We start from the raw sequence: 21,529 nt of genomic DNA on the forward strand, positions 1-21,529 counted from the left end.
GAAAACAAACGCATCTTTTCCGGGCGCCTTCTGCTGCCGCATTGGCGCAGTTTTTGTGTCAAGGCCAATTGATTCCTTCATTCCGCCCGGAGCCGCACGGTCGTACGCACGCAGCAGCTCTCCCCAGTCGACAGCACCCCGGTCATTACCAGCGTTACCAGACATGGCTCACTTGGACAAGCTTAGCACCAAGGAACTGGAGGACATCCTCTGTCAGCTCTGCACAGATGAAAACATCAAAGTTGCTGCCTCGGGAGACGACGACGCCAAGAAGAACCTCGCCAAAAGCGCTGGCGCCGCCATCGGTGGCAAGGTGCTCAACAAGCTGGGCGGATTCGGTTCGTACCTTTATCTTTTGTCCCCTTTCTTGTCCAGAGTGGGCTCTAGTATGTGCTACGTGTGGATTGAGAAACTAACGCGAACGAGTTCACCAGCCACTGGCGCGTGCTGCATAACATTCCGGAAGATCGGCGTAGTAAGCCGCCTCGCGTTGCGTGACCTTGGTATCGAGGCACGCGCTCGCTCGCTTAGTTGCTGGCTTTTGAATGAACACGCAACTTCAATTTTCACGAACCCTTACAGGGCACGGTTTCGGAACGATTGGGCAGCGACACACCGGTTTTCTGGTGCTGTTCGTTTCTGACCCGCAGCACGCCGCAGAAGCGCCGGTGTGGACACGCCCAATCCCATCTCCCGACCTCGAGGAACGTGATTTTTGATCTCGCGCCGGCTGGCGAGATTTTGGCGGAGTTAAAACCACTTTTGTGCAAATATGATGATGATGACGAGTATGTGGAGAAATCGCCTTTTCTTTTTCTTTTTTTTTCCCCGTGAGAGCCGTAATGTTGGGACGACCGCACGGAAGCAACCATGTGGCCGTCATACTACATTCCTCAATCCGCAGCCGGCGCGACGCACAAGGGATGCACAAGATTGAAAGGCTGCTGGTCTCGTATGTATAATCGCGTCGTTTACCGCCAGCTGGCATCGATTTTTTTTTTTTTTTGTTACTAATGTTTGATCATCTGTCAGCGCGCTGGTTGCACAAACGTAAATTTCGTTGACAGCTTGATGCTTTGTCACTGGAATCATTTCACATCCCTTTTCTCCGGAAAAGTCTACTCTGGTTGTTAGTGCGTTTGCGTTCTTTTTTTTTTTTTGTGAGCATTATTTTGCGTGCCCTTTGCGAGTGCGCATTCATAACGCTGTTCCCATTTCCCCGGAGAATGTATTGCCATAAAAGAAAATCCTGTCACGTAGTAATGAGGAGGAGGTGTTCCAACTGGAGGGACCACGGAACTCCACAGTCTACGAGATAAATAACGCAAAACACTGCGGATAGGGAAATGAACAGATTAAAGAGCTGACGAAAAAATGAAAAGCATGTGGCGAAAGTTCTATGAATCAAAGGTGGAGGTTCCTCCTCACAAGTGCCAAAACGAATGCCTGGAAGATCATCCTGCGGGACACTTATCGCCAAATTATTTAGTTTCGATGTTATATCACTATTATATCACCCGCAGTGTAACGTATATATATATATGAGAGAATTCTAGGTTGGAATTAGTCTACAGTGCACCTCACTGCCCAGGTACAGTGACCAACCAGCCCATGTGCAGCTGTGGTGGGCGAAATGTCTTTTGAGTTTTTTCGTTCTTTGTGTGTGTTTGTATGAGCTAGAGCAACGGACTGTTGTGCTATGCTCCCTGGTACGGCATATAATCAGAGCACCACCCGCCGCGGTGGCTCAGTGGCTAAGGCGTTGCGCTGCTGAGCACGAGGTCGCGGGTTCGATTCCCGGCCGCGGCGGCCGCTTTTCTGATGGAGGCGAAAAGCAAAAACGCCCGTGTGTACGAGATTTCGGCGCACGGCAAAGATCCCCAGGTGGTCAAAATTAATCCGGAGCCCTCCACTACGGCGCGCCTCATCGCCTGCGTTGCGTCGGCGCGTTAAACCCCACAATCAATCAGAGCACCATTTAATATTCTCTGTGTACTGCTGTTGCGTTGTTTGAACTTTCATCTGCAGCAGTTCTTCCACCAATAGAAGAGAAATCCTGAGGGTTTGCTTGTGCGAATTAGTGTGGCAGCAAGAGTGCACCCTTAGTAACTTAGTAATGCTAGCTGAAACTTATGCTACTTGCGTGCTTTCAGACATGTCTGTGTACAAACAAGTATGCCTCGTACAAAGCACCACGAGCCACTCGGCGCGCGATGTCCCGTAATCTGCTACATGCCACAAAAAGATAAGGACATGCATTCCTATGATGCAACACGTGCATTCCTGTGATACAAGACTTGTGGTGTTGGAGGGCTGGCGGTATCTACATGTGTACACGTGTGATAAGCGCGGCAGAGGATAGGCGTTGTGCAACTGTCTGCCGAGAGTTTAATTTGCTGTTTGTTTTTTAGTTTCCGCCCAAGCGCTGTAAATTGCGTTAAAAGACCAGGGAACAGAGGAGACTTACTCCTGTAGGACATATGCAAGGGATGCAAGGAAATTTCGCCCACCACAGCTGCATGTGGGCTAGTTGGTCACTGTACCTGGGCAGTGAAGTGCACTGTCGACTAATTCCACCCTATAAATTCTCTCTCTCAAATATATGTTACACTGCTCAGCCATATAATAGTGATGTTATTAAGTGGACATGTTGGAAATGCTTATTGCAGATTAGGTAGTGAAATACTTCATCATCAGCCTGTCTATGCCCACTGCGGGGCAAAGGCCACTCCAATAGATCACCAATTATCCCGGTCCTGTGCTAACTGCGACCAATTTATCGCCCTTGACCTCATCTGCCCACCTAACATTCTTCCACCCCCTGCCACACTTGCCTTCTCTAGGGATCCACTCTGTTACCCTTAATGACCAACGTTTATCTTTCCTTCGCATTACATGCTCTGCCCACGCCCATGTCTTCTTCTTAATTTCTACTAATATGTCCTGAACACGCGTTTGTTCCCCGAGCCACTCTGCTCTCTTTTTGTCTCTTAATGTTACAGCTATCATCTTCCGTTCCATTTCTCACCGAGTCGTCCGCAATTTAAGTTGAACCCTTTTAGTGAGCCTCCAAGTTTCTGCCCTGTAGGTGGGTACCGGTAAGATGCAGCTGTTGTACACTTTCCTCTTCAGGGACAATGGTAGGCTGCCATTCATTATCTGAGAATGCTTGCCTAGTGCACTCCACCCCGTTCTTATCCTTCTAATTATCTCTGCCCCATGACATACTTGGATGAATATAACGACCTGTCAGTTGTCATGGTTGGGGTCAGTGCTGACCCGAGAGAAATCCGCCTAGAATTGGTATGGGCTGTGGTGTATTTGGCAAGCACTCTCAAATACTGAACAGTAGGCTAGCTCTGTTGCTGAAATGATGTACAATCAGTGCGCACTGCCGATGATCACCTGTGGGGCAGAAGTCTGGCGCCACCAGCTGCAAGCACAGAGAACGTGATACTGGGGCTTCCTTTGGTGCCCTACTAAACACCTTTAAAGAAAACTTCGGTCAGCCCAACGAACCACGGGAAGGAGGATGACAAGAGACTCTTGTGCAAGACATGACAGTTCAAATTACGAAACAGAAGCGGAATTGGGTTGGGCATGTAATGAGAATATGACCGATGGACCACCTAACAAGAGATGGGACTAGAAGTACGGGAAGGCCATGAAAGGGGTATGAAAGGCTGAATATCTCTTTGTTTGAAGTGACAGTTAAGACGTTTTGTAGCTCTCCTGGATTTTAATTGATGGCCAACATTGCCTAGAGAAATAAACAGTTAAAGCTGGTACTTCTCTCCCATTTCCTTTCCATTTTTTCATGATGTTGAAGAGCACTTCACAAAGCATCCCGAGTAGGCCGGGGCTATCCTCGACTCAACTCAATCAACGCCATCTTCCTGAGTTAGTTTTCGCTGGCTTTCACTTTTTCTGCAAAGGTTGGAATCCACTCAGAAAAGGGTTGTTTTTTTGATGCCATCTTGGTATGGTGGTCGGTCCCCAGGCTAAGTTGGTTAGGGTGCATCGAAAGTTGGTTGTCAAGCTGTGCCCTCTATAGGGCTGGGAGCAGGTGGAGAAAATACATGCAATTGCTAAATGCACTTGCCGGCCATTTTGTTTGAAGCCAGTGCTGCTTATAATCTACGTATAGAGAAATCTTACACCACTATATATGTAGCAGGAAAAAGTGACCAGACGCACGCGAAAATCTGAATAGATCCAACTTTCCCTAATTCACTTCTGTATAGCTACTACTACCCCGGGGCAGTCAGTGGTCAACACGTGGCCAAAGGGCTGATCTCAAACACATAATGGTTCCATTTGATTCACCTGCACCACTTGAACCAGTTCAGGCGGTGAAGCACTTCGCCATTCGTTTCTGCAGTGCAGCTCGCGGCACCTGAACTGCGTCGTTTGATTCACTGGTGGTGCAGACGGGTGCAGGACGAGTTCAGGGCTTTGTTGGCACCCTATGCCGAGGAGGGGCAGAAACAGGTGGAAAAAAGTGCAGGTTTGGTTCCACTGATTATGCAGGATGGCAGAACCAGCCTTGCACTGCTATGGACTGGTTTAAGAGGTGCAAGATGAATCGGACAGACCCAATATGGGCATGCACAGAAAAACAAAGACACACAGAGTAAGCATCCTAATGAGGGGGCAATGGCAGACGGCGCTGCTCAGCTGCATAGAACTACTACAACTACTGATCCAAGAAGCTGAAAAAGCCTCCAGGTGTCAAGGGCTTCTTGCTGACTACTGAAAAAGACAGGGCACTCCCACCCCTTTCCCTTCTAGCTTCCTTGGAAGGAAATAAAGTTGTTTCTCTCTCTCTGATTTTGCCACTGCGTTCATCCTGATGCATGCATCTTTTGATTGCGCTTTTGATCTTTGATCTTTTGAAGCATTTCAAACTGAAACAAAGCCTGCTGCCTGGGCTGAAGCATCTTATTTCATAATGTTTGCTACTTGAGGTTTTGTCTCTTAAAATGCACATGACGAGCAAAAGTTCCGGCATACATATGTCCCTGCTACCCCAGTGTTAGTTAAAAAGGCAACCTCTAACGATGCCGCACGGTTTACTATTCCATTCGTGGTCACAAAATGCAGTGTGGGAAAGTGCATGGGGCGGCGATACGTGTTTTCGCACTTTTGGCATTTCCTGCGTCCGTTAGCAACTACTGCTGCAAGTGGTATATTTGTATCCACGGCGCTCAAATTACACTTGGGATTGGATTGGAATATTAAATTTGGGGTCAAGCAATGGACTCGGGCATCGCAGGACTGGAGCGGCTGGAGGTTTGTGGCAGAGCCCTTCTTCCTGCAGGGGCCAAAGATGAACCTGACTGAGGTTTTTTTTCAAAGGGAGGGGGTGGGGGGCAGCCTGTCTCGGAGTGAGGGAAGGCCTGGTGAAATCAGTGCCGGCGCATGGGATTCATCCGCTGGCTTCAATCCAGGAACCTTGTCTGGCTGAAACCTTATTAGCACGCCGTTCCGTATTCTCGATCGGGAGACCCGATCGCCATCGCGCCTACTCATCAGCTGGCTGCAAGCCAGGAGGTAGCCGAATTCGCAGGCGTGTACTGTGCGTGGGAGCAATGAGAGATTTTGATATCCAGCTCCTCGCTGGTGGCCCAGCTTTTTCTTCCTCCATGGCGCTGGTCGACCGGGCCGCAGGCGGCCATGACGTCATATGAGCTCCAGTGGACGAGGAACGACTTTAGACGCTCAAGAAATGTACACTCTCTCGCTCTCTCTCTCTGTCTGTCTGCGCATGTACACACACTCTCTCTCTCTCCCTCCCTCCCTACCTCTTTCTCTCTCCATCTGCGCCCACGTGCTAAAATGCCCTGTCCTCCTCTTGGTGGCGTTCGGGCGAAATGTGGCTGGCTGTGCCCCTGCGACCCCCTTCCCTACGGCCTTGTGAGAGTGGCGAGGTGGCGATGCGCAGCGTCGACACCAGAGTCCATTGTTGAGCAGCCAGTTACCTTTTGTGCCGTGCGTGCCCGTACGGCCAGGGCATTTGAGCGCTGTCGAAACAACGGGCCTCTTGTGTACGTGCGTTGCTCGGCCGCTTTCAGAACTGCTAGTTTCCGGGAGTGTATGTGCAGCAGCTTGCAAAGCGCGCTCCGTCCTTGTTCGGGTGGCGTCCGGCCGCCATGTCGCCGAGCGGCGGCCGACGGTGTCTTGATGCCGCGTATATTATCCTTTCCCGTTGAGAATGATGCCGACGAGTTGCGCCTGTTGCGACAGATGTCACATACATAATCTAGCCCGCTGGTCTCCCAGCACGCCTTGGGGCGTCGGTGAAATATATTTCGGGCACGCAAAGCCGCACGGCGTGTGCCGCTGCCTGGGAGCCGGTCGTGCCTGGGATTCGAACGCCGTCTCCTTCGATCGAAGTGTGGATGCGCGCGCTGCCCCGCCGCTCCGCTATCGCCACTATCGCCTAGCAACAGCGCTTCGAAATCGCGCAACAGCGCGCCCCTGCCCTTCGGGGGTGGAGGGGAAAATGCAGCTGCCTCCATGTTTTAAATAGGCGAAGCTCTCTGCGACAGCTGCGTTACGTGCGTTTACCGATTTTGTGAAGCACGCCAGTAATTTTTATTCTCTGACCGTGCTCTTACGGCTCGAGATTTTTTCTCTTTTATTTGCCTGCTCAGAGCAGTCCCTCGGCAGCCCAAAACTGCTCTCGCCGTGGCAGTTCTATGGCCAAATAAAATACTGAGCTTCTCAGGGGCAGTTCTGAGCGGCACAAAATGAAGACCTTTTATTTGGGGCAACTAGCACACCTTGTCCTGCTCCGAGACACATTTTCTGGGCCAATCAGGGTGCACTCGAAATGGATGCTGTGAAACGGACAAAACTTATAATTCCGGTCCTGATTTCAACGATTACATTTCAAAATGTAGCTTCCATCCACGCATGTGCTCCGGTGTATTTCACCTTTCAACACTGGGAGCCGGTTATATATTGGTCTGGAACACTGTTTTTAAGTCGCAGCACAATATAAGGCCAGTAAACACAAATAAGCTTCAGAACATCTTATAGCAGCCATATCACAAAAGGTAGCCTAATTAATGATTATAATTGTTTTGTAGATCTGCATTCTCCAAAAGAATCCCTCAGTATTTTTTGTTTTGACTATTTAAGCAAGAGAATAAATACAAAACAAAAAGATGACGTGTGCATGCATACACACATAAATACAAAATTAAAAAAAAAATGAAGTGCTGTAGGGGAAACAGACCTATTATTGATCGTCATGTGTTGTTACAGCCAGTAAGGTTGGTGAAAATTGCTTGTTGCTTCTTTTATTTGGCAAAAATTTAAATTTTAGCTTTAAATTTGAATTTGCCAAGGTGTCAAAGAGCTGTAGAATGCCTTGAAAAACCATAAATTTTTTTTTTTTTTTAGCAATACGACTTGTGTGGTTGTTTGGAAACATAAAAGCCCGTGAAATATGAAATAGGTATTGTGTAATGGTAGTGATTGCTTTAGTGCCCTCTTCGTGTAAGTGTGATAACATGTCCTCTATCCCTAGAAGCATTATTAAAAATTTTAATTAGAGGGGTTAAAGGAGCCATGAAGAGAAAACACAAGTTTGGTTCATTCAAAAGATTGTCTCGTTAGAATCATACTGACACCACTTTTAACGTAAGCTTCGCTCAAATAAGCTACATAATTAGGAAAAACGGGAATGGTCATGCGACCCACCAGCTCATTTCCCGCAACAGAACCTATGTCGTCACATGAGCTAAGCTCTGCGATTGGCGGAGGCTGGCAGAAGCAGACGCAAATTAGGTAGAACTTACAAACTAGACGAACGAGCGATTTGCGCTTAAATTTAGGGCACATTCTTTACAAAGCAATAAGAATGATGGGACAAACAGTGGAAGTTACGAAAGCACATGTAAGCATAGAAGTACTGATGCGTTCTGCTGTTCGTACTGCGCACAGCATGCTTGGTTTCGCTGCACAGCACTATGGGGCTTGGGGTTGTCTCAGACGACACTGGCCGATTGACGCAAGCAACGGTGTCTTACGTGACCCCATTTGTCGAGCGAGCACTGTTTCAGGGAACGAATATTTTCTCCCAGAACAAAAACAAGCCAGGTTTAAATGCGGGCAAAAACAAACCAAACGTTTGCCACGGTATGGTGGCGCCATCTAGGTTACGGAACGTAAAGAAACGCGGGAACAAACCAACACCGCTGTACAGAGTGGAGACAACCTTTGAACGGTCCCGTGCCGCCGCTATTGGGCCAACGGGCTCAACGCGTTATTCTTTTCGTTTCCCACGAGACCTAGCAACGCGAAACAGACAATATGATTCAAACTTCTTCAGTAAACCGCGTTGCGGCGATAATTTTAGCGCGGTTTTGACACAATGACTTGCTTCGGCGGCGAGCGAGCAACCGAAAATGGCGGCGCCAGCGTATACGTGTCTCTACCCTGTACGGCGGATGCGTGAATGAAGGTAGTCTAGGCTGCAGAGCGGTCGGTTTCAGTGATGTCACTTGGGACCACGAAAACGCACGATTGAGCGGGAAAATCAAAATTTTAACCTAAATTGTTTAATTTCTCATTGAATAAAGCACCGTTTGTATCCGGACAAGCGCTGGGGGCACTATAAAACACGAAATCTTTCGAATAAAACCAACTTGCATTTTCTCTTCATGGCTCCTTTAAACATTAGAACACTTCCAATTTTAGCATTGCTATCAGTAGCGAGCTCAAATTAAATTTTGCTCGTAGCAGGTAGCATCTCTTTTACATTATATCCTAGTCTCTGTTTTTCCTGCACAAGCACTACCATCATCTTTTAGTTACCTCCATGCTTAGTAGTTTTTCTGTTTGTTATCCTTGAAGGAGCCATGAAGAGAAAATACAACTTCGAGTAATTTGAAAGAACTAGGATTCAGTATCTCACTCAGCTCCATTACAGCCCCGAAAGATGTTTTTTTAATGAAAAAAAAAGCAAGAAGTATTTAAAAACTTTCAAATTTTGCGCCACAGTGACGTGTTATGAGCAAGAATGACGTCATACGGGCCAACAATAAAACATAATTTTCAGTGCGTTAACTGCACGTTAGCATTCAAGTGATGCGGTCAAATGGAACTAGAGGCCCCATTACAGACGTCCAGTCATGTGTCGTCGCGACAGGTCAGTTAGGCAGTCGCCAATCGCACAAACAAAGTTCCGTGACGTCATAGAAAAGTTGCAGGAAATTGGCTAGGGGGTCGCGACTGCTTCACACATTTTCTTTAATATCTCCGTTATTTGTTCGAAGATTGCGGTGATATTGGTATCATTGTTATCGGGACTAAGCAGTCCTTCTAATAAACCCAACTTGTGTTTTGTCTTCATGGCTCCTTTAAATCAATTCCCATGGCTTTGGGAAGGCAGCCATTTCCCTAATATGGATTTAAATAGTTGAAAAGCCATGAGGATTGCGCAGAAGAATGACACACATAGGGAAGACAACAGGATGAGCGCAACTAACAACTGATTTATTCAAGGGCTTACGCCCCCAAATATAAGACAAAATTGGCGCATGCGCCGACCATACATATGGAAAACGCCTAGAAAGAGCATGTTCCATCGTCACACCCTACAAGCAAGACTTTAACAAATCATTCTCTTTTATATAAAGCCAAGGATGTGTCACTCATTCTTTATCAAGAACGCTTCCATAGTCTCGCGCGCGACATCGCTGCTGCCCCGGCCAAGGATCTTAACCTCTTAATGCCACATAGTTTGGTACACATTCCAAACAAATGTTTAAAATTATTTCTGTTTCCTTTCTCCCAACTTGCGTGCAAAGTTCTTCGTTTCTATGCAACTTGCAAGTTTCAAAGAGCAAAGCACTACTCTTGGAGTTGCCCTACACATTGTGCTTTCTGACATCAAATTTCTCTGCCCTTGCGTTTCTAACAACATTCTCAATTTCATTTCTTCCCGATATTTATTCGTTTCTATGTGTGTTGTCTTTTTTTAATCACTTTGGTTGTATTTGCTGGCTTAATGTTGCTTGCATTTGCTTGTTGTGTGTGCAGGGAGCATGTTTGGTGGCGGCTCGAAGGACAGCAAGGACGGCGGCAGCAAGGATAGTGGGGCCAAGGAGGCAGAGATGCGCCCGGCGGCCGACGTGATTCGGGAGCTGCCCGATGCCGAAAAAGACAACCTGGCTGACACCATCCAGAGCACAATCTCCAAGTTTGGCGACTTCAAGGACCCGCAGGCGCTGCTCAAGCTCATCACCGAGAACCCCATGGTCAAGCAGCTCATCACGGGCGCCATCAAGAACTTCCTGGGCAACTTCCTCAAGACTGCCGGCGGAGGCGCCGCCTGAGCAGAGGGGGCGCTCTCCCACTAGGGGGCACGATAGCTGCGCTTCTTGGTGTTGTCTCCTCATGGCTGGCCTGGTAGCCATTGCTTCCTGCTTCCTTCTCCTTCTCTCAGCAGCCCAAAGCGACCAGCTGCCACAGCTGGAGACTCGCACGTGTTTCGTGATGCCGGCCAGCGTGCTTGTTTGCGTCCTTCCTAACATTTGTCGAGCCTGGTTTCCACTTCCAAAAGCAAAAGAGGAATTAACGAGAAACGCTGCATTCACACAGTTACCCGGGATGCCGCTGTAAGCAGGGTGTTTGAACAGTCGTCCATTGGTTGCATTCAATATTCTCATTTCTGTCCCTATACACTGCATGAAGAAAAATGGGACAAGGGTGTGCTCAGCTGAGGCAGCATGAGGATCAGGTTCTTGCCTACCCATCCGAGCTTTGGCAGCCTGTTATTTTGATGGCCCGCCGCAAGTCCTGGATTGAACTGGCTACGCATGAGGCGCAGTGTGTGTTTTACTTGGGCATTTTACGAAAGTAAGTTTGCATTTCTTTGTTTTGTCAATGTTATGCTGCATTGGGAGACACTACAATAAGCTCAAGTGTAAGTGTGGATAAAACGTTAAGTTAGTCGTTTCTTTGGCTGGTTTGCTTCATCTTTAGATGAAGATTCTTCTTCCAAAGAATCTTCAATAACAGTTACTGCAATGCCCTTTCATGTGGAAAATGGCACTAAAGCATCCTGGTATGATAATAGCTGGATATACCTGCTTTTTGAGTGTGCAGAGAGATGCTTCAAGGACACCTTGAGAAGAATCAGGTTTACATATGCTTGGAACATGTATACCTCAGAAGAGATTTCCTTTCTGTAACCCCATTCTGTTTTCATTCACTTTTTGTACATGCCACATAGTAAAGGGAGGGTTGCATCATCACAGTAAAAACTCTTTTGTCAGCCATGTTGTGCCCGTTTTGAGCAATACTTGTTTGATGCCTCACTAAAGCGTAGCAAAAAGTGCAAACTTTTCTAAAAATAAATGGCTGTAGAACAGATATTTTTGCCAAGCTAGCCCCATCTGACAAATGGCTATAGAAAAAGCTATTTTTGCTGAGCTAGCCCTATTTGACGAATAGCCTCGACAAATGCCGGAAGCACTTTAGCATTTGATAACTACAAACTGCCCGGTAATGCAGATGCAACTTTCCGTTTGGTTTGCTGTATTTATTTCACTTGTTTTGCCTTAGAGACCTCACCTACGATCAATACACTGCCACTGTTTGTCAAACAGGAGTGCTAAACTGCACATTTTGTTAACTGCACGCAAGCACATTTGGCTACTCAATTTGAAACGCTTTTTGTTTGAAATGAGCCCAAAAGCCTGCTCCAGTTATTCGATTTTGTTGTTTTTGTGAAAATGTATAAAAATTATGTACTATTTACTTTATACTCAAGAAAGGCTTGAGAGTACTTGAGACACTATAGCAGTGTACAATCATGACAGGTTTTCGTCATCCGGAGCCCAAATATTAGTTAGCCATAGTTTTGAACTTGTTGCTGCGCAAACTGTGAGCAAGCTATTTTTGTTTTTTTGATCGAATATATTGTTTGTTATGCAAGGAATGCATTGTGTTATGTATGCATTATATATATATATATATATATATATACAAATACTGATACTTGCTTTATGTATACACCATGTACTGTTACATTCTGCAGCTATTGTGAGCACTCAAATAAAATGCCCAAACAAATATTGCAGTTGCTTATTGTGGTAGGCCGACAATTCGTCCAACTTGTTCATGCCAATGATGCATCATAGCAATGACCAAGAAGCACAAACTACTGCGTAGTTATATTTAAGTCTTCATTTCACCGGCTGCGATTAGTTGCCTACCAACCCAATTTGCTTAGGTCCGAGTTTCTGCAGTCCCATTTTGGCGCTACATTCAATTTTTGAACTGCAGTGCAATGCCCGAGGGTAGGCTGTTGCACTGACCACTGCCAAACTCGGCGCGTGCTCAGCTGTAGTCACTGCCGACCCTCCCTAGCAGCCACAGTGCACTTAAGCACACTTTGTAAAAGTCCTTTGTGGGCTCGGAAATTTTAGTTGTCCTCGGAACTTCTGCAAAGACTTTTTGGCAGCTTGCATTTTGTTCACACAACTTGTAATTGTATAAGAAGGCTGTTTTCACTCGTTAAAACGTTGATACACCTTAGCTAATATCCTTTGAAACCTAAAAAAAGAAAACTATACACCGCGCCTGCCAAACAGCCCATGACTGTGCCACTTTATTACCAGAAAAATTGGACTTCTGATGATGAGGGTTTTGATGTAATCGAAAAGCCGCTTGTAGGCTGTACAGTGCGGTCCACTGTTAAAGGGAACAAGACAGCGTGCTTTAGAACGTTTGCTAAAGCTAACGCGCGGGTGTATAGAACGCGGCATGGTGTGCCTCCAACATTTGGTTCTTAGCATGGATGGCAGGGACACTCAATGAGCAGGCACATGTGCTTAACTGTGCGTTTTACAAGTGTAGGAAATGAATTTACCTGTTCCCTTCAACAGTGCACTGCACTGTACATGTTGAAATCTGTTTGCATGATCAAATTGTGCGGCTGTGTGTTAATCGTGCCACCTGCAAGCAAGCATTTGAAACAAGGGACTAAGCCAAGTGCTCGCGGTGTTCCTGCATTGGCAGTGCAGTCTTGGGAGCCCCAATTGCGGCTCCACCTCCACCAATGCTTGAGGTGCATGACCTCGCAATGGGTTGCCCTGCTAGTGCAGTGTAGCCAAAAATCTAGCGCCTTTTATGTTGCTTTTACTGCATACGAGACAATGCAAAATACACTCTAGAAGTTAAGAGATCCTTCCCATTGTTTACTACAATTGTGTAACGAACACCGATTTGTGAGGTGTCCACAAACGTCAAGCAAACAAAAACTGCACGATTTGCTTTTTCCCGTTTTGTGAAGATTGGAAACAACAAAGACTGGGTTGTGAAATTCAGAATTTTTTCAAAGCCTTTTTAAAAGAAAAATTCAAGCAATGGTAACTTTTACCTGGGTTCCGAGGCACACTAAAGTGTTTTGGAATTTTAAATTCATCTGGAGTACATTTACCTGAAGTGTTGTGTAGGGGCTGAGTGCTTTGATGCTATTAATGGTTAGCCCCTACACCACTATGGCAGGAGCAAGGTTGCCTTTCAAACTTCTAATTTAACGTATACACCGGGCACAGAACACTTAAATTTGTGATATAAATGTAGGTTACCTTAACCTTCTCGCGTAACAGCTGAAATTTGATGGAGTTTCATGAAAACTTAGAACTAAACATCCTACAAAAATATCCCTAACTATTTTTATTATTAAAAAAGTCTAAACTCAAGCTTGTTTAAGAGAGTTCCTAAGCTCAAGCCTGGTTTTGCCAAAATCGAAATTTTATATTACTGTATTTGTAATCTACTGGTTGTAAAGAAAATACTTGCAAAATTTTACAGCCCTGTCATAAATACTAACCAAGCTGTTGCACACCAAAGTCCACTAAATGATGACTTTCGACTACATTTGTAGATTTTTCTTGTTTATCCAAAACAGCGATGTCGGCCCCTTTCATGTTTTCTGCGCAATTCTCTCTGGACCCACAACAGTTAGCTATAATTTTCTTTGGAAAACAAAGCTTAATGTGTACGGTGTGCAGCCCTGCACGATAAGTTTTAGTTCGTTTTCGTTTTTTTTATTCAACTGCCATCTTATGGGAACTGAACTTCAATTAGCTGTAAAGTCAGTAATGATGGTGACTAGCCATACAATAACTGATTGGCAATACAAAGTATTTTTGTATTTATCTTCAAGTCTAATTTTCTTAAGTTACCACAAAAGTAATACGTAGCATATTTGAAATCAGGGCAAAAAGCTGAGCAATGCTATTAAGTTTTACTAAATTCTATAAAGAACGAAAAAAGAAGGTCAAATACCCATGTCTCCAACACGGCTCTTAGAACAACTTCTTTTAATTTTTAAGTAAACTCTGTTAAACTTGTCAGTCTTGCTGCTTTTTTCCCACATATTTCAAATATTCCACTATTTTGTGAGTCAGTCAATTAGTTCCCAAGATAATTAGAGATTCTTATATTTTCCAATACTATGAACCTTGGCGAGTGGAAATAGCAGTTTTTTTATGCATCACTTGGAACTAATTTCACAGCTCCTCAACCTTTGGTGGCACCAGTGGCGGCTGTAAAATTTGTTCCAAGCAATCCATCAAAAAACCGCTTCTCACCAAGACTGGAAAATATGAAGATTACAGTTTTATGACTAACACAGTTTTGTCTATTGTTCCTCCAAAAATTATTAACTAGTTAAAATAAAAACTAGTATCTTGGGAACTAATTGACTGACTAATAAAATAATGGCGTATTTGAAATCAGTGAGAAAAAAGCAGTAAGACGTAAAGGTTTACTTAAAAATTAGAAGAAGTTGTTTTAAGAACAGTGTCCCCCTTTATTGATAAAAAGAATCCACTTTTCTTTTTTCAGTTTTCAGTTGAAAGCAGTTGATGAGCTCAGAGCAAAATTTATGGTAACGAACATAAACAGGCCAGATTTTGAACTTTATGCTTAGTCTTTATTTTGTTCCACATGTTGAAAGAGATAATGCATTTCACACTAATAACCATGCAAAACATCATTATATCATGGGCAGACAAAACAAAATCGGTATCTGTAAGATGCCTTACTACGTGCCAGCCACTTGTACATCGACATGATTGGTGCACGTACACGCGCGCGCACACACTTATTCGTCCCTTTCCGAAACTAAAAGGTAAAATGCAAAGCTTTATGGTAAACACGCAATGCACAGTGGCAGCTGAGGCCTTCGTTGCTTGGCCCCCACTTCCAAGTGCCTGACGAACTTCTGGATCCGCACGATGCAAACGATTACGCTCACAAGCGCGTGCCCGCATAACTGCCTGCTTTTCGGCCGAATCAATCACCCATGAGAGAACGTGTTGCTAGGCGTGTTGGTTGAGGTCTAAAAACATACTGAGTGGCGCAAATACACAACACACAAGAAAGAAGACACGGACAGGCGCTACATCCGTGTCTTCTTTCTTGTGTGTTGTGTATTTGCGCCACTCAGTATGTTTGTAATCACCCATGGCCCACCCATAGACCAGCAAAAGTGAATTCAGGTCGTCATCACCATCAGAGCTCCTTAAGGTAGGTTTACTGTATGGCGTTTGGATCAAACATTGCACGTTCAAGCCAGTTATTTCAAGCCTCGCTTGAAATAACTGGCTTGAAATAATGATAGCCACTGACAGCTGGCACCCACAGAGAAAAAAACTGGGTCAAGCCCTGTTGGTGATTATATATTGCATCTAATTTGGAACAGTTTATGCAAAAAGGCACATCTGATAAAATAAAGGCTCAGGTCACGGTGTAGCTCAGGTACTATACTGTTTGTGTGTAAAAGTGCCATTTTCTCGATAGTTTGCACTTAATAAAGAGCTTAAACTGTTGCTGCAGCCTGATGGAGTGTGGGCTTAGGCTAGCTGGTGCCAGTGATCCATGGCTTTGTTTAGTGCAAAAAGCAGACAAACAGGAGCGACGAACAAGCAGGAAAAATAGTCAGTCTTTCTCCTTGGCCAATGCCGGGGCCATGGTTGTTGCAGCTGCTTGGGACACACTGAATCATTCAGGTATGCTGGGCATACACCTGGTGTCACATATTCTGGGCTTCAAATTTCACTTTCCAGGTACCAAATAAATGTACATGATGCTGTCAAACACACACGCTGCTGGTGTGCAACGTGCATGCACTGGGGCTTAGGTCTGTACAACACAGTACTCTGTAATTGCACTTCAGGCACCAAAACTGCACCTGAGCTACGAGGTGCTCCGCAGTGGAGGGCTCCGGATTAATTTTGATTACCTGGGCATCTTCAATGTGCGCCAAAATCTCAACGCACAAGCGTTTTCTTTTCGCCTCCATCTGAAAAGTGGCCACTGCAGCCGGGATCAAACCTGCATCCTTGGGTTCAGCTGCACAACGCCTTCGCCACTGAACCACCGCACCGGATGCCAAACTTGTCTTATTTGGCCAGAATGTATAGAGTTGGTTTCTGTTCATTTGGCCCCTGTGGGACCATTAAAATTTGGCTAAGCTAGGCACAAGTTTTCTGGGCCCTGGGAAACCAAATTAACTTAAAACAATATACATACCTAATATACAATATACATACTTAATCTGGTCAAGTTTAGAGGCCCCATTACGATTAAGTGACCAAGTTGAATAAACAGATGCTGTAGAGAGACGGACACAAAGCTTTATTGACAGATGCTGTAATACAATACACATCTTCCCTCAGTTCATTCGTATCCCCTTGGATTTACCACTGAACCAGGATGAGCACTGTTGAGCCAACCATATCTGTGGAAATTGGATTGTACTGCAGCTTGCAGTGCTCTTGAACAATGGGTGGGCACATTCATGACAATGTTGACGGTGGCCACGTCACTCCCACATACTAATTAGCCTTCATACAGTATCACAAGTATCGCCACGTTCTCATGAGCCCATGTGACCAAAGACTTCATGGCAGCAACATCTACCAAAGCCTACAAATGCACATTTGTAAAAATAGCACGCTTATCCCATGCACACTGCCAGCCACACTTTTTAACATATGATGGCCACGCAGAACTGCCGTTTAGCTGCCGACTGTGTTTTTTGCACTGAAGTACAGGATGCAGAAGAATCAACCAGATATATTTTTAGAGGTGAAAAAAAATAAAACGTGTTTCACAATAAGCAGTCTAAAAAAAAAATTAATAGCAGGGGTGTAAAATTGAAAGATAGCTGCTTTCCTGATGCACGAGAAAGGCGGCAGCCGGCATAAATTAAAGGCTACACGTTGGATACAAGTATCAGCATCGTGTGAATTTCACCACCAAGTGTCGATGTTCTCTACAAAAATAAAGTACCATTAAAAGTAAATTATGTGGCAAAAACAGTTGAATATGTCCAGTAGTTTCATATAAATAGGTGGTGACCAATGTGTAACTTCACAGAAGCAGGTCTAAGATTGATTGATTGATTGATTGATTGATTGATTGCAGGGTTTAACGCGCCGACGCAGCGTAGGCGATGAGGCGCACCGTAGTGGAGGGGTCCGGATTAATTTCGACCCCCTGGGGATCTTTAACGTGCACCAAAATCTCATACACATTGACGTTTTCGCTTTTCGCCTCCATCAGAAAAGCGGCTGCTGCGGCCGGGAATCGAACCTGCGACCTCGTGCTCAGCAGCGTAACGCCTTAGCCACTGAGCCACCGCAGCGGGTAGATCTAAGATGTACACGTTAACCTGGTAAATTTCGTAAATGCATGGCTACCTGCTAAGGCACCTGGTTTGTACATGTCTGCCATTCAGTATTTGTGCTGAATATGTCGCTTGCACTGCACCCTACTAACACCACCAAAGGCTTACAGTTCGCTAGCAATGCAAAAGACACCTGCCTGCAGGCACTAGCAACACGCAAAGCAGACAGGCAACCATGAAACTGTCACTTACTCCCACACAGCGAAAATTTAACATAGGTAACACTGCTACAAAGGGTATGAGATCAAGCTAACAGACTGGAAAGCCTGCAAGGCAGTTTTCTTGGGCACTGGCATTCAGTCGATGATTTCTAGGCGCATTTGATTGTGAAAATAGTCAATGAGTGCACGTATAATCCTCTTCTTGATATGAATGTCACCACAGACAAGGGCCACCAGCTCCACAACATCGGTCACTTCGATGTCAGCAACAGCTCGCTGCACAGCCTCAATCAGGGCGTCCTTCCTGTCGTCGGACATGTTGTTAATGACCTCGGTGGCAGAAACAAACTTGTCTTTCATCACCACTGCGGCCACGCAGCCACCCAGGGCACCCCCTGCAGAAGAGGAAACATGCATGCTGAACTTCCAAGTGAGCACAACAGGTGGTAGGGCCTCAAGTTGAAACCAAGAGGAGACAGGGAGGCAGAATCAGGGATGTCAGCGGTAATTTCACAAAAAAACATTTGAAATCGAAGAAATGTCCGCAACGAGTTAGAGCTGCCATAACGTCTACGGGCTGATTTACTATCTGGAATGCCTTTTGCAATGGTTCGATTTTCATCCTGCACTTCTCTAATTCGATGATTTCCATTTTCACTTTTCTTTTTTTTTAATGACCCAACCTTTACACGCAGGCCTTGCGGTTACCCAGCCAGTACTCACAATGACATGCTATCCCATGCACTTTTTTTTTATGCGTTGATGTGCTCTGGACTTTCTAAAAAGATCGCTTCATATGGTTTGTATGGTAAAAAAACAAGATCCATCTGATTTTACCAAGCACTCGAGTGTGTGCTGCATCCTAAACACCAAAGCAGTGCTAACTGTGTGGGCAGCAGCCATGTGTGTACTGCATTGTCTGCAGCTGTCACAGCAGCCCAGTTTTTTTTTTTTTTTTTATTCATAGAAACCTTACAGGCCCTACTGGAGGGCATGGAGTAAGGGGGGCGTGTGAAACGCAATAAGAATACAAAGCATAAATTGAAGACAGGAACATCGTAACAACAAAATGTAAATGCATTATACATATTTTGCAAGAACAAGGCGATCACTTTTTCACCGTACATGAACACTTGTGGCCTACAATTTGTGAGAGAAAAAAAACACACATACACAACATACACGAAAATCCTGGTAATGGGTGTTACACAAAATATTTTAACAGCATTAAATTGTGTAATGCAGGAGTAGCTGACGGCGAAATGTTTCGGGGTTAGATATGGTGGCAATGTTATCAGGCAGATCATTCCAAAGGCGGATGACACGAGGCAGTGCGGATGAATTGAATGCATTGGTTTTACCGTATATGCGCATGAAACTGGACTGATTATGCAATCTGCGTGAAAAACAATGTGGTATTTGAAGTGGTAGCCGGGTTCGTTTATGGGTGAAAATATATTTGTGGAAAAGGCACAAAGCAGCAATATTACGGCGACTGTCTAATGGAGGAAGTTGCAGGTCTATTTTTATTTGTGTTAAGCTGGAATTGATAGTGTAGTTACTTGATATGAACCGGGCTGCTCTATTCTGTACCATTTCTATCATATTTATTACGTAATTCTGGTGAGGCGACCAGATTGGCGAGGCGAATTCTAATTGTGGCAGGATGAATGTTTGAAAGGCGAGTTTACGAATGTTAGTAGGTGAATTTCGCAAGTTGCGACGTAGATAACCCAGCGAACGGGATGCTTTGGCGCATAAAGGCGTGATATGAGGGACCCATGAAAGATCGGCTGAAAGAAGAACACCAAGGTACTTGTACGAAAAGGTATGGGAAAGCACAGTGTTGTTTAACTGATAAGAAAATTCCGAATTTACATGTTTACGGCTGAAGCACATTACCACGCACTTGGTAAAGTTTAATGTCATGAGCCATTTGGAGCACCAATTACAAAGAAGGTTAAGATCTGCTTGGAGTGCTAAGTGATCATCAGTAGTGTAAATGGGACGGTAAATAATACAGTCATCTGCAAAAAGTCGCATGCAGGAAGTTATTTGGGTCGGTAAGTCGTTAATGTAGATTAAGAAGAGTAAGGGCCCAAGGACGCTGCCTTGCGGCACACCGGAACTGACAGAAGAATAATAAGAAGAAGTTGTAATAATACATACTGCAGTGAACCAAAAAAAGAAAGGAGGGGGAAGGCCCCGGGGCGCAAACGTTTCTGCTTTATGGCCTGATGCAAAATCTGCACCCCTAAAAAGTGTCAGGTGTGCTTCCACAAGGGTTCAAAAGATAGGATGCATGGTTGGGCACTGGAACAGGTACCATGCCTTTATCTCTGCCACAGAACAGGCCAAAGTGCTCTCACAGTGTGCCGAGACACATTTTGAGAAGTGTGAAAAAGGATTATCAAGGAAAATAACCAAGAAACCAACACACAATCATCACCCTCACATTTACAGTTAGAAAAGCTGAATTGTAAGATACGAGCACATCAAACAGATCGTTGCCGTGTATCAGCCTATTTCATCATCAGCCTATTTAGGTCCCCTGCAGGACGAAGGTCTCTCCCGTCGACCTCCACCCACTCCTGTCCTGCACTGCCCGAGTCCATTCCTTGCCTTCGAATTTTCTTATTTCATCCCTCAACTGATTTAATGGTCTTCCCCTTCTTCTAGACCTGTCTCTCGGTATCCAATCTGTCATTTTTATTTATTTATTCATTTATACATACTGCATACCGCCATTCGGTCCAAGCAGGAAGGTAATGTACAATGCAAAGAAGAGTACCTTAATACGTACAAAACAAAGAATGCGCAGTTACTCAATTTAGAAGGATGTGATGCGGTTAATTGGTTCCAATCTGAAATAGTGCGTGGGGAAGACGAAAATTTGAATGTGCCTGTTCTTGCAAAGTACGGAGTTAGGGCGTTTGGTTAGTGATGTGGTCTTGTCATTAAAGGGACCCTGCAACACTCTTCGTGCAGTGCAAGTAAATCTGCGCGACGTTTAGATTACACTGCCAGAAACACCCGAGCCAAATATTACACGTGCACGTGAAGCGGTAAGCGCGCAAGCCGCCATGAAAGACGCGGAAAAACCAACCGCGCTCTCTTCAATTCTCCTCATTATGCACCCCTGGCATGGCCTCTGCGACGTCAATCAGATCATGGCTGTCCTGGCTATCCTACTGGCTGTCGCTCGTCAACTTCACGGCTAAATTCTGGCATTTCCTGTGACGATCCGCCGTCGTCGGCGCTGTGTACCAATACCTCTTCTATGTCTGAACCTGTCTGCATGCTTTTGGTGTTCCTTTTTTTTTTTTTTGAGTGCGCGCGGAGTTTCAGTGACGAACTAAATAGTCCACTTTCAACGAGCCCACTCGACAACAAACGTTTATTGCTTCAAAAACGCCCTACCAGCCTGAGCGCTTGCTTGCGAGCAGGCCGCCATGCCTGCTTTTTGTGGCACCAGACCGGAAATAGACCCGCCCACGTTGCGGGGAAAAGGACACAACTCCCCGGCCTGTGATATATCGAAGGCCACCGAACAGAACGGCGCGCGCCGCCACCCTCTCCGGGAGAGAGCGCGCAGCTTTCGTCGCGTTGTCCGCGGTTGAGCTGAGAGGGAACATTTATGCGCGAT

The 21,529-nt window shown here is 45.4% G+C and overlaps 2 protein-coding genes across 2 annotated transcripts in view; one reads left to right on the forward strand and one right to left on the reverse strand.

Annotated features, from left to right (window-relative positions):
• The first annotated feature begins 63 nt into the window (after positions 1 to 63).
• LOC144155521 (uncharacterized) lies at positions 64 to 12,092 on the forward strand. The gene is made up of 2 exons (XM_077687024.1): positions 64 to 338; positions 10,054 to 12,092. Exons 1-2 carry the CDS (start codon positions 164 to 166, stop codon positions 10,347 to 10,349), a joined length of 471 nt encoding a protein of 156 aa, XP_077543150.1. The 5' UTR covers positions 64 to 163; the 3' UTR covers positions 10,350 to 12,092.
• A 4,557-nt stretch (positions 12,093 to 16,649) lies between these two features.
• LOC144155523 (protein C19orf12 homolog) overlaps positions 16,650 to 21,529 on the reverse strand; it is a 29,121-nt gene continuing 24,241 nt past the window's right edge. The window contains exon 2 of the mRNA XM_077687025.1: positions 16,650 to 18,278. Within this exon, the coding sequence (XP_077543151.1) occupies positions 18,019 to 18,278 (260 nt within the window). The 3' untranslated portion in view covers positions 16,650 to 18,018. The remainder of the gene's footprint in view (positions 18,279 to 21,529) is intronic.

The sequence above is a fragment of the Haemaphysalis longicornis genome, unplaced genomic scaffold, assembly GCF_048455015.1.
Source record: "Haemaphysalis longicornis isolate Haplotype H1 unplaced genomic scaffold, Haemaphysalis longicornis Haplotype H1 scaffold_1, whole genome shotgun sequence".
Lineage (NCBI taxonomy): Eukaryota > Metazoa > Arthropoda > Arachnida > Ixodida > Ixodidae > Haemaphysalis > Haemaphysalis longicornis.

Excerpts from the sequence above, each read along its gene's own strand:
- LOC144155521 (XM_077687024.1), top strand. The coding sequence starts at position 164 with ATGGCTCACTTGGACAAGCTTAGCACCAAGGAACTGGAGGACATCCTC. Across the intron at positions 339-10,053 it reads CAACAAGCTGGGCGGATTCG|GGAGCATGTTTGGTGGCGGC; the intron begins GTTCGTACCTTT and ends TTGTGTGTGCAG.